At 43.4% G+C, this 16,436-nt stretch overlaps 1 protein-coding gene across 2 annotated transcripts in view; it reads left to right on the top strand.

The window, feature by feature from the left end:
• LOC139581025 (TANK-binding kinase 1-binding protein 1-like) overlaps positions 1–16,436 on the top strand; it is a 114,825-nt gene that overhangs the window by 59,790 nt on the left and 38,599 nt on the right. For both annotated transcript variants that reach the window (XM_071410324.1, XM_071410325.1), the window contains exons 3-5: positions 6,188–6,313; positions 9,213–9,317; positions 10,069–10,213. In XM_071410324.1, coding sequence (XP_071266425.1) covers positions 6,188–6,313; positions 9,213–9,317; positions 10,069–10,213 — 376 coding nt within the window. The remainder of the gene's footprint in view (positions 1–6,187; positions 6,314–9,212; positions 9,318–10,068; positions 10,214–16,436) is intronic.

Here is a 16,436-nt window from a genome sequence, read left to right on the forward strand (position 1 = left end):
TTCCTCTTTGAGCGATTAAGGAACTGGAATCCATGTTCATCAGTAGATCCACTTGTGCAGCCCGAGTGGTCATGGACTTAAATATGAAAATTCTTCAGCCAATCTTTATGATATATGGTCCAAAGCAGTCCACGCCTGTAAATAAAATGTGGGCTTGTGGAGCCACAGTCGAGCTGGAGGCAGGTCAACCATCCTAGGCACATCTGGCTGGCCTCGCCACATCCTGCATCCGGTGCAGCCAAGCTTGTCAGCAGCATACCACCCTGCATACCACTGCTGGCTTGCTTCTGAAGCTAAGCAGGGTTGGTCCTGGTCAGTCCCTGGATGGGAGACCAGATGCTGCTGGAAGTGGTGTTGGAGGGCCAGTAGGAGGCACTCTTTCCTCTGGTCTAAACAAAAGATCCCAATGCCCCAGGGCAGTGATTGGGGACACTGCTCTGTGTAGGGTGCCGTCTTTCGGATGGGACGTTAAACGGGTGTCCTGACTCTCTGAGGTCATTAAAGATCCCATGGCACTTATCGTAAGAGTAGGGGTGTTAACCCTGGTGTCCTGGCTAAATTCCCAATCTGGCCCTCAACCATCACGGTCACCTAATAATCCCCAGTTTACAATTGGCTCATTCATCCCCCTCCTCTCCCCTGTAACTATTCCCCAGGTCGTTGCTGCAAATGAGAACGTGTTCTCAGTCAACTTACCTGGTAAAATAATGGTAAAATAAATAAATAAAGCTGAAAACAGTGAATGGGTGCCCTCCCTCTCAGAATCCAGAACCTTGGACGTAACTCAGCAAACACCCTCTCTGGTCCCGGGTGCCTCAGCTGCTCATCATATTTCTTGATCTACAACCTGGTGAGTGGATGACCTGGGTCCAGAACCACCTCCAAAGGCAATCTCCAACACAGAATCAGTCTGTTGTCATTGTCATACTCTGGGGCCAGCTTCACCAGATGGCTGCTCAGAGGGATTGGCTTCCCTGCCTCTAGTAGGGAGAGGTCTTCTGGGAAGCTCTCAGACTGAGCATGTCTGAGTACTTCGAGTTCTGCTTGCTTGAAATCATCGACTGAAGGGCTGTCTGCACTACTGGCCGCCCCGTGTAGCAACTGCACTGTGGCTTCCAATAGCTCATGGAAAGTGTTGAACTGGGCAACATCAGAGAGAGACAACATGAAGTCCGCTGACAGGAGTCCACAGAAGGTAGGCTTCCGCAGCTCCTTTGCTTTGTCAGGAGATACTTGGTCTTCTCGGCAGGATGACTGGACCTGCCACAGGAATGGAGGACCTTGACTCCAACGGTTGTGTTCTGAAAGCTGAGACAGCATCTTGCAGCATGTGATATCGTCATCCGGATTTCTCTCCGTGTCCACGCAATGCCAGGCCTGGGGGTCCGTGAGCTCCTGTATTTCTGCAACGCTTGTGTCTACAAATACTTTGTACCTGCAGGAGTGTGACTGGAGCCAGGTTAAGACTGTTGTAGAATCTGACCAGTACGTGACCTCATGGATTTCCAGGGTGAGTTATTTTCTGATGACCATGGCCAGCTGCGCACAAGTGAGTGCAGCGCAGAGCTCGAGTCTTGGCATCGACTGTTGTCATTTCGGGGCCACTCTTGATCTTGCTGCAAGGAATACCCTTGGATCTGTCCATTGGTGTCTTCAGTACAGAGGTACGCGATGGCACCGTATGCACGTTCTGAGGCATCATTGAAGACTTAAACACTTCTTTTGCTCGTTGGGAGATACATGTCGGGGCTGATGTAACATCTTATGTAGTGTGACCTGAGACAGCTGTGGAAGTTTGTTCTCACAAATAAGCCATGCTTGGGGAAGATCTTCAGGTAGGTCTGGGTCATCCCACACTCTTTTCTTGGTCCAGAGCCTCTGGACCACAACCTTGGCCTGTGTGGTGTATGGGACAATGAGGCCAAGTGGATCGTACTGGCTGGCAAGGATCCGATATATGTTGCGCATGGTGGGTTCAACTTTCTCCATGTGACCTTGCTTGTAGCCAAGAGTGTCAGACAGACATTACCATCATAATCCAAGGGTGTGCTCTTGGGGTTCCACGCCATCCTGGGTGAACCACAGCACACTGCTCTCCGACCTGTATCTTGAGGTAGGTGTTCGATGACTGCTGGAAGGTTGCTGGCCCACTGGCGTAGATCAAATCCTCCCTCAGCAAGAAGGTGCTTCAGCTTGTCCACCAGTTTCTTGGGTTCATCTGCAGAGGGGAGGCTTTGTAGACAGTTGTCTACATAGGAACAGCGTTCTACAGAAAAGTGCACATCTTCTACGGTCTCACTGTGGTCGAACACATGCTTCTGAAGGGCAAACGTGGTGCAGCAAGGGCTACATGTCATCCCGAAGGGAAGAACCTGCCACTCATAGACATCAGGTTAATCATCACGGTTTAGGTCTCGCCACAAAAACCGGAGAAGAGATTGGTCTTTGGGTAGCAGGTGGACTTGAAGAGAACATCCCCTTTATGTCACTGCTGATGGCCACAGAGTGTGGAGAAGGACGGAGAAGGACTCCAAGCAGAGTAGCTCCCAAGGTAGGTCCGGGAAAGAGTTGTTTGTTCAAGCTTTTGTCCCTGTAGTTGAGGAACAGTTGAAGATGACTCTGTTTTTCCCATTGAGATGGACCATATGATGGGGAATGTATCAACCTTGGTACTCCCCTTTCGACTGCTACTGGGGATACTTTCTTAACGTGGCCGGACTCCACCAGCTTGTGAACCTCTGTGTTGTACACTGCTGGTTTGTCTGGATCCTTGGACATACGCTTCTCTGTCCCTCGCAGATGAGCCAGTACTGCCTCCCTCGGAGCTTCTAAGGGAGTGGAGTACCTTTGAACACCGTCAACTTCGACTCTGACTGTCTTCTCCTCCAGTAGATGCATGGCTTCTACATCTTGTCTGGACCATGTGACGAGTTTCTCACTCCTGTAATGTAGAGTATCCAACTGTCAGAGCTTCTCGACATGGCTGAAGAGCTGGATGGAGAGACAAGGGATGTATGAAGGCACTGTTGTGGAGCAAGACTTTGCTGCAGGAACTTTGAAGGGCCTTGAAGGGTCCACCCGAGCTGAGTCTTGATGGTGGCAGGTCCGCCAGGGGGACTCAAATGCACTGGCTCTGTCGGAGTGATTAGATGGGGATAGTCTGATCCGATGAGCAGTAACGGCTGCACCTGATCCAGTGGTTGAAGGGGTAGGCCTTTGAGGTGCCGATATCTTTTCTGAAGGGCTTTGATCGGGAAGGTATGCGGTGCAAGGCCCAACTCTTCAGCTGTGAAGGCTCTGTGGATGTCAACGGACCTGTTTGGTTGAGTAACAGGGTCCACAGAGAATGACACAGAAGCTCCATGGTTGATTGACATCTTGACGCACCGTACAAGGTGCCAAGTCCTCTTGATTGCCTTGGAGGGCTAGCTGCTCTGCTGTTTTGTGTAGAAGTATAGTGCAACAGGTCGTACGTGTCAAGTGACTTGTTGCTGCTCCGCAAGATGACTTGACTCATCTTCAGCAGCACCTTGCTGCTGCCGCAAGGTCGATCAACGTAGAGAGCCTGCAGTGGAGCTCACCAGGCAAATGCTCTCTGTTGGTGCCTTTGTGCTGGCGGTCTTCATAGCATTCGTGCTAGCGTTCTTTGTAGCAGTCGGGCTAGTGTTGACCTCGTGGACAATCTCAAGATGCTTCTTCTCGCACTTCTTGCACTTAGCCTTGAGAGTACACTGAGCTGCTTGGTGTTCGCGTCCACACTTCCAACATCTTTCATTTGTCTTGATCCAGGATTCTTTCTGTTCTTTGGAAAGGAGCTGAAAATTGGTGCATTGATTCATGTAATGCTCGGTGGTGATGTAGAACAGACAATAATATTTTGGCTTCTCCCGTGACTTTTACTGCGGAGACTGGTTCTGTGCAGAGACTGACTTCATCCTTTCTATGTTCACCTCAGTGGAGGATGGTGGTGGTCTTGGGGAAGGATTAGCTTTACACTGATCTCGGCGTGAGCTAGGGTGGTCCCTGCTTTGGTTGCTACTGAACTGCGTGCCATCTACTTGCACTCTCGCCTCATACTCGAGCCCGTCTGCCAGGTGAAGGAGGGTTGGAATGGGTGTCTTGATGGGGTTCACACATCTCTTGAAGCTGGCTCTTAGGTTGTGTGGTAATTTAGCTAAGAGGCGGGAGATGTGTGAGCAATTGTGGGGCCCATTGGAACGGATGAATTTAGCTCTTCCGATAGCTCCAGTATCTCCTGTGTCAACTTCTCAGTTTCCTCTCCTACCAGCTTCAGGCACGTTACCACTGTTCTGGAAGAAGAACGGGTTTTTCTCTCATCTTGTACAGGAGGATAGCTGCTGCTCGTCTTGTTGTGAGAGTAATTAATTCCACTCACAGTGCCCTCTGCTTGTGGTCCCTCGCTGGAGTGGTGTGTTGTTGTGTGTGGTGTTTGCCTTGACTCGTAGCTTACCTCATAGTTAACCAGACGATGTGGAGGGCGAGTCTGATGGCGGGGATGAACCACAACTTATGGAGGATCTTCTCTGTAAAGAAAAGAGGAGAACTTAGGCTATAGCACAGTATGGAAAAATATGCCTATTTGCATGTCAACAACTAAATAGGCTATGTGGACCCAAACACATGCTGGATGCACAAAGAACAATAGAGCAATGAAGAAATATCTAAATATTATAAAACATAATAAGCATGATCGATCTACAACCGAAAATAGCCTAGCACCACAGACAAATGCTAACAAATGCTAATCGCTAATAAGCATGCTAAATAGTAATGCATTCTGGATGACAATGCTAATGCTAATGCTAGCGGGAGTACACAAGCTAGCATTAGCTAGCAAGTTTAACACAAATGGTACATATTTACAACAGACACTATTTAGCTCCAAACAACAAGACATCAGGATTTTGGCACTTACATTTAGCTGCACGCACAATAAACATCAGAAAGAAAAGCAATTTCTTAAAAGGAGGTAGAATAAGCAGGAGAAAAACAGGTTGGTTATCAGAATGGACACTACAGACTGCCTGAGGCCCTGCCTGGTCGGGCATTATGCTAAGTCCCGGGAAAAAAAGGCTGCTGATTGGCTAATAGGAAATCCAAAAGAAAGTTGGGGTCTTGGAAAGGAGATGAGCTGGCCGTTTTTACACTTACCATGAAATGCTTACTTTACAAGCCCTTAACCAACAATGCAGTTTTAAGAAAATATAGTTAAGAAAATATTTACTAAATATACGAATGTAAAAAAATATATAAAGTAACAATAAAATAACAATAACGAGGCTATATACATGCGGTACCGGTACCGAGTCAATGTGCGGGGGTACAGGTTAGTCGAGGTAATTTAGGTAATATGTAAATGTAGGTAGGGGTAAAGTGACTATGCATAGATAATAAACAGCGAGTAGAAGCAACGTAAATAATAATACCCCCGAAAATATATAATAATAATGATTTTGTTTTTGTTTTTTAAGAAAAAAAAGTGGGGGGGTCAATGCAAATAGTCCGGTTAGCCATTTGATTAGCTGTTCAGCAGTCTTATGGCTTGAGGGTAGAAGCTGTTAAGAAACCTTTTGGACACGGACTTGGCACTCCGGTACCACTTGCGGTAGCAGAGAGAACAGTCTATGACTAGGATGGCTGGAGTCTTTGGCAATATTTAAGGCCTTCCTCTGACACGCCTGGTATAGAGGTCCTGGATGGCAGGAAGCTTGGCCTCAGTGATCTACTGGGCCGTTCGCACTACCCTCTGTAGCTCCTTGCAGTCGGAGGCCGAGCAGTTGCCATACCAGGTGGTGATGCAACCAGTCAGGATGCTCTCAATGGTGCAGCTGTATAACTTTTTGAGGATCTGAGGACCCATGTCAAATCTTTTCAGTCTCCTGAGGGGGAATAGGCATTGTCGTGCCCTCTTCACGACTGTCCTGGTGTGTTTGGACCATGAGTTTCCCCAAGTAAACAGATGCTCAACTCACTCTATGCTGTTGCTCGGTGCGCTGTTTTTCTCTGTATTTCTCAAATAATATAGGAGTTATAAGAGTAATGTCTAACAAGATTGAAAGATTATTGTATATTGTTATGTATGGAGAATGTGTGGGAAAAAAGTTACATGACAAGACCTGTATCGTACGAATTATAAATAATGTTATGCTCCTCTCTCCCTCTCCAGTTCCCTATGATCAGTGAGTTTGGGGAGGACAGGAACTCCTACTGCAGCTTTGAGTCCAAGGAGACAACTCTACTGCAGTCAGAGAACGGCAACCTGCAGCAGAAAGTCAGCACCCTCACCCACGAGGTGAGACTGAGAAAACACCTGGGGCTTCATTTAATCCTACCCACAATGCAGTATTTATAATTTCCTTCGCGTGGCATGTAAAATCACAGGATGAGGAGTACTGTGAAAAACGTACCACTATTAGCAAGTACACAGTGTAAACATTGCTATAGCTAGCTATAAAACGAAATAACTACTCTATTCTTCCCTGAACAATTTATATATCACTTTGTTTATTGTTGAGAGGGCGGAAGGAGAGGCAGGAGAGGAGAGGTGAGGAGAGGGGGAGTGGTGTGAAGGAAGAATACGAAGCCGTGATTAAAAAAAGAGCGAGGGGGAGGAAGAGATTTATGGGAACATGTTCAAGGGATGCGCTTTGTCCCTTGAACACACAAGGTCAGAGCGCTTCGACAAAGGCCTTTATAAAGATTGTTAGTGTCACGCCTCAATGAGCAAGCCCCATACACAGTCAAGGCAATATTTGCTTCCCCTGCCAACCTGAAACAGTGGCTTCCACCTAGGAAACCATGTTTTCTATCCACACAGCCAGGAGGGTAGCGAGCGAGTCTGCTTCACCAGTAATCTGTCTCCACTCCTCTTTGTCACGATGTTGACTGCCTGGCTCTTTGTCACGATGTTGACTGCCTGGCTCACCTTGGCCGTGATTTCAATGTGTTACCATAGACACGCTTCTGCTGAATTCTCCACTGCTCAAGCATCTTGTACTGTCATATCTCTCTTTGTCCTAAGTTGCTTTCTCTCTTTCCCTCTCTTTTTTTGTGTGACTGTCTCTCTCTTTCTCTCACTCCCTCGTTCTCTCTGGACCTCTTCTCCCCCCTCTCCTTCTCTCTCCCTCTTTCTCTCCGTTTTCCTTTCTCGTCAGATTCATTCAGTTTCCCTCTCTTTGTCAGCGTTTCCTCCAGTGACCCCCAACCCCCTCCTTCGTTTCCATCTTCATCTTATTCATTTGTCTTCTTCCTCAGTCATCTATCCATTTGTCCACCATGTCTCCCACTTAAATCACTGGATATAATTTACAGTATTGAGTGTCTATGATTTTGACATCAGACAGGGCCCATGTTCATAAAGAGTCTCAGAGTAGGGGTGCTGATATGGGAGCAGGTTGGCCTTTTAGATAATAATAAATGATTATATGGACAGCGGGTCCTGATTCTACTCTGAGATGCTTGAATTACGGGCCTTGATCTGTGGGTGTGAAAGTCGTCAAGATACTATTGTTGCAAATGTTCTTGTCTCAATATTACAAGTAGTTGCTGGAATGGAAATGCATGTAATGGCTGTCTAGACTGTCTGGGAGACACAGGCACTGTCTGAAGTTATGTTTGTGTCCTGCATGAGAATCATTATGGAGTATTTCTTTAGGCTTCAGACTGAGAGAAGCATTAGATAAAAAACAAACTATAATAGAACAAGTTTAGTTATTTTGCTTCTAAAAAGAAGTTTCAACAGTGAAATTAATGAAAACAGGAGATTGGGACGGGCTCTTCGATCATTTAATTCCTCGTCTCCCTTTCTTTCTCTTTTAATTCAATTCAATTCAAGGGCTTTATTGGCATGGGAAACATATGTTAACATTGCCAAAGCAAGTGAAATAGATGATAAACAAAAGTGAAATCAACAATAAAAATGAACAGTAAACATTACACTCAAATGTCATATTATGCTATATACAGTGTTGTGATGATGTGCAAATAGTTAAAGTACAAAAGGAAAATAAATAAACATAAATATGAGTTGTATTTACAATGGTGTTTGTTCTTCCCTGGTTGCCCTTTTCTTGTGGCAACAGGTCACAAATCTTACTGCTGTGATGGCACACTGTGGTATTTCACGCAGTAAATATGGGAGTTCATCAAAATTGGGTTTGTTTTCAAATTCTTTGTGGATCTGTGTAATCTGAGGGAAATATGTGTCTCTAATATGGTCATACATTTGGCAGGAGGTTAGGAAGTGCAGCTCAGTTTCCACCTCATTTTGTGGGCAGTGTGCACATAGCCTGTCTTGTCTTGAGAGCCAAGGCTATGCTCACTGAGTCTGTACATAATCAAAGCTTTCCTTAAGTTTGGGTCAGTCACAGTGAGTCAGTCACAGTGGTCAGGTATTCTGCCACTGTGTACTCTCTGTTTAGGGCCAAGTAGCATTCTAGTTTGCTCTGTTTTTTTGTTAATTCTTTCCAATGTGTCAAGTAATTATCTTTTGTTTTCGTCTAGTTGTGTTGATTTGGTTGTGTCTAGTTGTGTTGCTGTCCTTGGGCTCTGTGGGGTATGTTTGTGTTTGTGAACAGCCCCAGGACCAGATTGCTTAGGGGACTCTTCTCCAGGTTCATCTCTCTGTAGGTGATGGCTTTGTTATGGAAGGTTTGGGAGTCGCTTTCTTTTAGGTGGTTGTAGAATTTAACGGCTCTTTTCTGGATTTTGATAATTAGCGGGTATCGGCCCAATTCTGCTCTGCATACATTATTTGGTGTTTTATGTTGTACACAGAGGATATTTTTGCCGAATTCTGCATGCAGAGTCTCAATTTGGTGTTTGTCCCATTTTGTGAATTCTTGGTTGGTGAGAGGACCCCAGACCTCACAACCATAAAGGGCAATGGGTTCTATAACTGATTCAAGTATTTTTAGCCAGATCCTAATTGGTATTTTGAATTTTATGTTCCTTTTTATGGCATAGAAGGCCCTTCTTGCCTTGTCTCTCAGCTCCTTCACAGCTTTGTGGAAGTTACCTGTGCGCTGATGTTTAGGCCAAGGTATGTATAGTTTTTTGTGTGCTCTAGGGCATCTGTGTCTAGATAGAATTTGTATTTGTGATCCTGGCGACTGGACTTTTTTTTCTGTCTCTCTCTTTCTCTCTACCTCTTTCCGTCTCTCTCGTTCTCGCCCTCTCTTTCCCTCTCTCAGCTCCAGAAGAGGAAAGAGCGCCAGGAGCAGCTGGAGGATGTGATCCAGGCCTATGAGAAGATCCACATGGAGAAGAACAACCTCCAGAGAGACCTGGACAAAATGGTCAGACATCCCATACCTCCATGCCTGCGTCCCTCCACTCTCCCATCCATCCAATATTCCATCCGTGTTCTTCCTCCCTCCATCCCTCCATCCATTCAATCTAAAACATGCTCCCAAATTTTCCCAAAATGCTTTTTTAACATCCATATCATGATCTTAAATATTCACATTAAAACTTTCTAGGAACATTTATTATTTAATGAGCTCTAAGCTACAATGGCGACATGGTGGCTAGAGCCTTACTTAACCACCATAAGTAGCTGTTCAGAAACCCCTACAGTATATCAGTCTCTTATGATTGAGGCCATGGTTCTACCCCCCACCTGTGTTCTACCTGGTTATAAGCCAACTTGAAGCCCAATGAAGCAGAGATGCCCAAGATTACTTTCAAGATTACTTCCAAAAAAACGAATCTAAGAAAATCTTATCTGAAATTGAAAAGCAACACTCTGCAGTCTCAGCATTTTGCATGTGTTCCAAATGATTTTAGATCAAGTGTCCGAAAGAGGTTGGTTGTAGAGATCACCTGCCAAGCTCTGAACAATTTACAGTAAATGTGAAAACCCATAAAATGTCTTTACATTGTCTAAGATTTTAACTATGTTAGACCTGCTACTATGTATGCTATCTATCAAACCCTAACCAGGACACTAATAAGCCTAGTCTGATTCCAGATCTGTCTGTGCTTTACCCAAATTCTCAGAATATTGTTGTCAATGACGTCTGTGTGTGTTTCTGTATCTGATCCTAGACCAGTCTAGTGGAGAAGCACGTGGAGCATATCGTGGATCTGGAGTCTGCTCTGAGACAGAGAGGCAACTCGCTACAGAAGCTCAACACCCAGCTACACAGCAAGGACATCCAATACCTGCAGCTACACAGCCCAGACAATCACAGTGAGTCCCTATGGGTGTGACATAAGGCTTGAAACCCTTCTCACACACTCTATGTTGGCGCTTGCAGGATAGATACCCTTCTCACTCTCTCTTTTCTACTGGCACTTGTAGGATAGATGATACCGTTCTCAGACTCTATATTGTCAGCTGGCACTTGCAGGATCGAATTAGATTGCTAATTTCAATACACTTTAGTTCAAGAGCTGATTTGGATTAGTCAATGTCCTCATAAAAACAGTAGTCGTGCGTGAGTAAAATCACTGAGGAAGCCAAGCCAGTAAAGAAGCCATATTACAAACTATGTTGTGATAATTGCGTTGTTTGCTCTATAACATATTCGTCCATACCCCCCCCCCCCCGTGATATACAATGAGGCCGTGACAACAAAAAGACAACAGTCACACAGTGGAGGAATAAATTCAACTACACATTCGTTTGTTTCATCACAAAACCGGAGAGTAACATCTGTCCGGTGAAGTCCGCGAACAGTTACAAACAGTTATATCACCTGTAGCATGGTCAAGCAAGTTCATGTTTTTGAACAGTTTACTAAACAGCTACTGATTTAGAACCACAGAGTTTTCGCAAATCAGCACAAAGACCACAGGAGCCCTTGCCTCCGTTATTTCAGCACCATTTCAACTTAAACATTTAAACAGATCAACAGGGCTATATATGCTTAGTTTAATACAGTGAAAACAAACTTAAAGATACCAAAAATAATTTTGTCCAATCAATGTTGCTAAATATCATGTGGCTGTCCATGGTACTGATTTCTGTGTGTGTCCGTGTGTGTGTCTGCGTTTGAATTTGTGCCTGCGTTGACTCATCCCATGTGTAGACTAGTTGAACGCCAATGCCATCCTCCACTCTTTCATGTTGGCTAAACGGTCTATGGCTCTGTCATACAGTAGACTTTGTAGTTTTTGTTGTCAGAGACTAGCTAAAATGCTTGCTACTAGCTGAAGTTCCTCACATGGGCAACAATGAACCAGCTAAGTTAGCTAGCTAGCTAGTTAACGTGAGCCTACTAGGCTACATCTAGGCTACATATTGAACTTCAATCATCTCAGGCCAGTGGCACAACATATAAATGTATCGTTAGATCAGAATCGGCATCATAATCGTTGGCCTGTACAGAGACTGAAGTCAAAACCACAAGTCCAAATCCACATCTCCATCCATAGATTAGGAAAGGGACAATTTAGCAAATTAGCTACTGCAGGACATCAACATAAGCGGACCAGAAACAGACACGTTTTTCTGAAAATTACGTTTTGCTTAGGAAGTGATTTGATTGGTCTGAAGCCAAATCCAAACTGACCTCCCTTGGGGGGCATTTTGCTGCACCAGGACAACCCACAGTTGAGCTCAGCTCAACGCTAATTGGCTAATTATCAAGGGAGGCCAAATTCTTGCTGGCATCAATCAATCAAATGCTACGGCGGCAACATGTTATACTCTTTTGGTCCAGACAGCGTCAGATACATGGGCTACTCATACTGAGTACTCATACTCATACAGAGGACCACTGATTTCTTCGCTCTGGGTCCAGACCTGAACCCAATAGAAAATCTTTGGAGGGAGCTGAAAGTCCGTATTGCTCAGCGACAGCCCGAAACCTGAAGGAATACCATCCCAACCGTGAAGCATGGAGGTGGAAACATCATTCTTTGGGGATGCTTTTCTGCAAAGGGGACAGGACGACTGCACCGTATTGAGGGGAGGATGGATGGGGCCATGTATCGCGAGATCTTGGCCAACAACCTCCTTCCCACAGTAAGAGCATTGAAGATGGGTCGTGGCTGGGTCTTCCAGCATGACAACGACCCGAAACACACAGCCAGGGCAACTAAGGAGGGGCTCCGTAAGAAGCATCTCAAGGTCCTGGAGTGGCCTAGCCAGTCTCCAGACCTGAACCCAATAGAAAATCTTTGGAGGGAGCTGAAAGTCCGTATTGCCCAGCGACAGCCCCGAAACCTGAAGGATCTGGAGAAGGTCTGTATGGAGGAGTGGGCCAAAATCCCTGCTGCAGTGTGTGCAAACCTGGTCAAGAACTACAGGAAACGTATGATCTCTGTAATTGCAAACAAAGGTTTCTGTACCAAATATTAAGTTCTGCTTTTCTGATGTATCAAATACTTATGTCATGCAATAAAATGCAAATTAATTACTTAAAAATCATACAATGTGATTTTCTGGATTCTTGTTTTAGATTCCGTCTCTCACAGTTGAAGTGTACCTATGATAAAAATTACAGACCTCTACATGCTTTGTAAGTAGGAAAACCTGCAAAATTGGCAGTATCAAATACTTGTTCTCCCCACTGTATAAGGTATTTCTGTTTGTTATTTTTTATACATTTGCAAAAAGTGTAAAATCCTGTTTTCGCTTTGTCATTATGGGGTATTGTGAGTAGATTGATGAAAAATAATGTATTTAATCAATTTTAGAATATGCTGTAACGTAACAAAATGTGGAAAAAGTCAAGAGGTCTAAATACTTTCCGAAGGCACTGTAAATAAATATATTTCTCTGGCCTTGCTGCTTGTTATATGCTAACGCATGCTGCGTAGCATGTCACAAACTATGAAATAACACATATGGAATCATGTAGTAACCAAAAAAGTGTTAAACAAATATACCACATGAAACTGGTTGAGAGAATGCCAAGAGTGTGCAAAGCTGTCATCAAGGCAAAGGGTGGCTACTTTGAAGAATCTCAAATATATTTTGATTTGTTTAACACTTTTTTGGTTACTACATGATTCCAAATGTGTTATTTCATAATTTGGATGTCTTCACTATTATTCTACAATATAGAAAACCCTGGAATGAGTATGTGTGTCCAAACTTTTGACTGGCACCTTACAAATCAAATCAAATTGTATTAGTCACATGCGCCGAATACAGTGAAATGCTTACTTACGAATCCCTAACCAACAATGCAGTTTAAAAAAAATATGGATAAGAATAAGAAATAAAAGTAACAATTAATTAAAGAGCAGCAGTATGTATACAAATAAGAATGTTTAACCAGTTCCATTAAGGACCCCAAAAAATTACAGCTGCGCCATAAAGGTTGCAAAATAGTGAGATTTTCGATGTGCCAATTCCATGGCTTATGGTTTATAAACTGATATACAAAACAACGCTCGATTCAAAACTTCATGTTTTTCTATTTAAATTATTATACACTACCGTTCAAAAGTTTGGGGTCACTTAGAAATGTCCTTGTTTTTGAAAGAAAAGCTTTTTTTCCAATTAAAATAACATCAAATTGATCAGAAATACAGTGTAGACATTGTTAATGTTGTAAATGACTATTGTAGCTGGAAACGGCAGATTTTTTAATGGAATATCTACATAGGCGTACATAGGCCCATTATCAGCAACCATCACTCCTGTGTTCCAATGGCGCGTTGTGTTAGCTAATCCAAGTTTATCGTTTTAAAAGGCTAATTGATCATTAGAAAACCATTATGTTAGCACAGCTGAAAACTGTTGTCCTGACTAAAGAAGCAATAAAACTTCCCTTCTTTAGACTAGTTGAGTATCTGGGGCATCAGCATTTGTGGGTTCGATTACAGGCTCAAAATGGCCAGAAACAAGTAACATTTTTCGGAAACTCGTCAGTCTATTCTTGTTCTGAGAAATGAAGGCTATTACATGCAAGAAATTGCCAAGAAACTGAAGATCTGGTACAACGCTGTGTACTACTTCCTTCACAGAACAGCACAAACTGGCTCTAACAAGGAATAGAAAGAGGAGTGGGAGGCCCCGGTGCACAACTGAGCAAGAGGACAAGTACATTAGAGTGTCTAGACAAGTCGTCAACTGGCAGCTTCATTAAATAGTACCCGCAAAAGACCAGTCTCAAGGTCAACAGTGAAGAGGTGACTCTGGGATGCTGGCCTTCTAGGCAGAGTTGCAAAGAAAAAGCCATATCTCAGACTGGCCAATAAAAAGAAAAGATTAAGATGGGCAAAAGAACACAGACACTGGTCAGCGGAAGATTGTGAAAAAGTGTTATGGACAGATTCATCTGAATTTGAGGTGTTCGGATCATGAAGAAGAACATTTGTGAGACGCAGAAAAACTGAAAAAATGCTGGAGGAGTGCTTGACGCCATCTGTCAAGCATGGTGGAGGCAATGTGATGGTCTGCGGGTGCTTTGTTGGTGGTAAAGTGGGAGATTTGTACAGTTTAAAAGGAACCTTGAAGAAGGAAAGCTATCACTCCATTTTGCAACGCCATGCAATACCCTGTGGACAGCGTTTAATTGGAGCCAATTTCCTCCTACAACAAGACAATGACCCAAAGCACAGCTCCAAACTATGCAATAACTATTTAGGGAAGAAGCAGCGAGCTGGTATTCTGTTTATAATGGATTGGCCAGCACAGTCACTGGATCTCAACCCTAATGAGCTGTTGTGGGAGCAGCTTGACCGTATGGTAAGTAGGAAGTGCCCATCAAGCCAATCCAACTTGTGGGAGGTGCTTCAGGAAGCATGGGGTGAAATCACTTCAGATTACCTCAAGAAATTGACAACTAGAATGCCAAAGGTCTGCAAGGCTGTAATTGCTGCAAATGGAGGATTCTTGATGAAAGCAATTTTGAAGGACACAATTATTATTTCAAGTAAAAATAATTATTTATAACCTTGTCAACGTCTTGACTATATTTCCTATTCATTTTGCATCTCATTTCATGTATGTTTTCATGGAAAACAAGGACATTTCTAAGTGACCCCAAACTTTTGAACGGTAGTGTACAAAATTCTTGCAATCAATAGAATATTATGTATATGGGGGATACAACCATCCCAGGTTTGTAGGTTTTGCTGCGAAGAGACGAATCATTACATCACTTGTTTTGGTACTGCCCATATCTACCTTGTTTTTGGTCGCAGGTTCAGGAATGGCTGAAGAATCACAACATTTACCTAAAGCTAATGCTGCAAATAGCACTACTGGGTGACTTGAAAAGCCATAGTCATTTGATCAATGATATAATAATGCTCTTAGTAAGAATGTTTATATTTCATTTACAATCTGTAGAAACTATGAGAATAGAAAGCTTCAACATTTTTGTGAAACATCCCCAGCACAGTTGAAAAGTATAATGGCAAGTAGAAATCAAAACGGATATTTTTTTAGAGATAGACGGGAGGGGTTGAGGGTAGCAAAAAAAACAAGATAACTGGTGTAAAATGTATCGTGTTCGTAAAATGTATATAGTATGTTCACAAACTAGTTCCCAAACTTTTTCACTCAGGCACCTTTCTAGCATTGGAGAACATTTGTGACCCACCACCTAGATTCGGTCCTATGTAGCTAAATTTTAAAAGTGTGTTTTTTACATTGGATAAAAGTAGAGACTCCAAGCTAGAAAATTGTATATCATACATAGCAGTTGAGGAACAATGAGAAAGTAATTCTGCTTTGAAAGTTGATAAACTTGTAACCCCACTTTTGAGAAAATGGCCCGTGAATGTTTTGGTACAGCTACTGGAGAGCTCTTCTTTGTCATTCAGCATCGTCCACACTCTCTTAAGCCTTAGCCCCACCCATCTCTTTAAGGATTCACGGTGTAGAAAACAAACAAAGATTTCAAGACTAAAAGTGAAAGTAGTAGCAATATCTAGTCCCTGGCCTATATCATAATCTGATTTTGGTGCAGGTCATGTTGTTCTTCACTTTACTTTTCTCTGGTAAACACACACTATATCAAATATATTTGTTACATGCACAGGATACAGAAGGTGTAAACGGTACAGTGAAATGGTTACTTGCATAGTGGAGTCTTTTGTTTAGACATGTAGCTAGCTAGCTAAACAATGAACCATAATCCCAACCCTTCAAACAACTGGGAACTCTAGATCTCCTACACAGATCATACATGTAATGTTAGCTAGCGAGCCAGCCAGCTAATGTTAGCTAGCTAGCTAACAGTACGCTTTAACTTGTAATGAAAATGACTTTCTGATAAAATTACAAACGTAAAATATCTGAAAATGTAGCTAGACTCTTAACTGTATACATGGATGAACGCTTCTCCCTCTATCATGGATGCCATGGTTGCCCTTAGTTTGAAGATTTAATCCGGAGACAGATGTTTTATACAACAGCCCTATTTCTGTGTTCTCTTTTTGGACTCTCGCCGCATTTGGAAATCATCTCTCTGCTTCCATTCCACTGATTTCAAAACTCGGTCAACTTC

The sequence above is a fragment of the Salvelinus alpinus genome, chromosome 7, assembly GCF_045679555.1.
Source record: "Salvelinus alpinus chromosome 7, SLU_Salpinus.1, whole genome shotgun sequence".
In the NCBI taxonomy this organism is placed as follows: domain Eukaryota; kingdom Metazoa; phylum Chordata; class Actinopteri; order Salmoniformes; family Salmonidae; genus Salvelinus; species Salvelinus alpinus.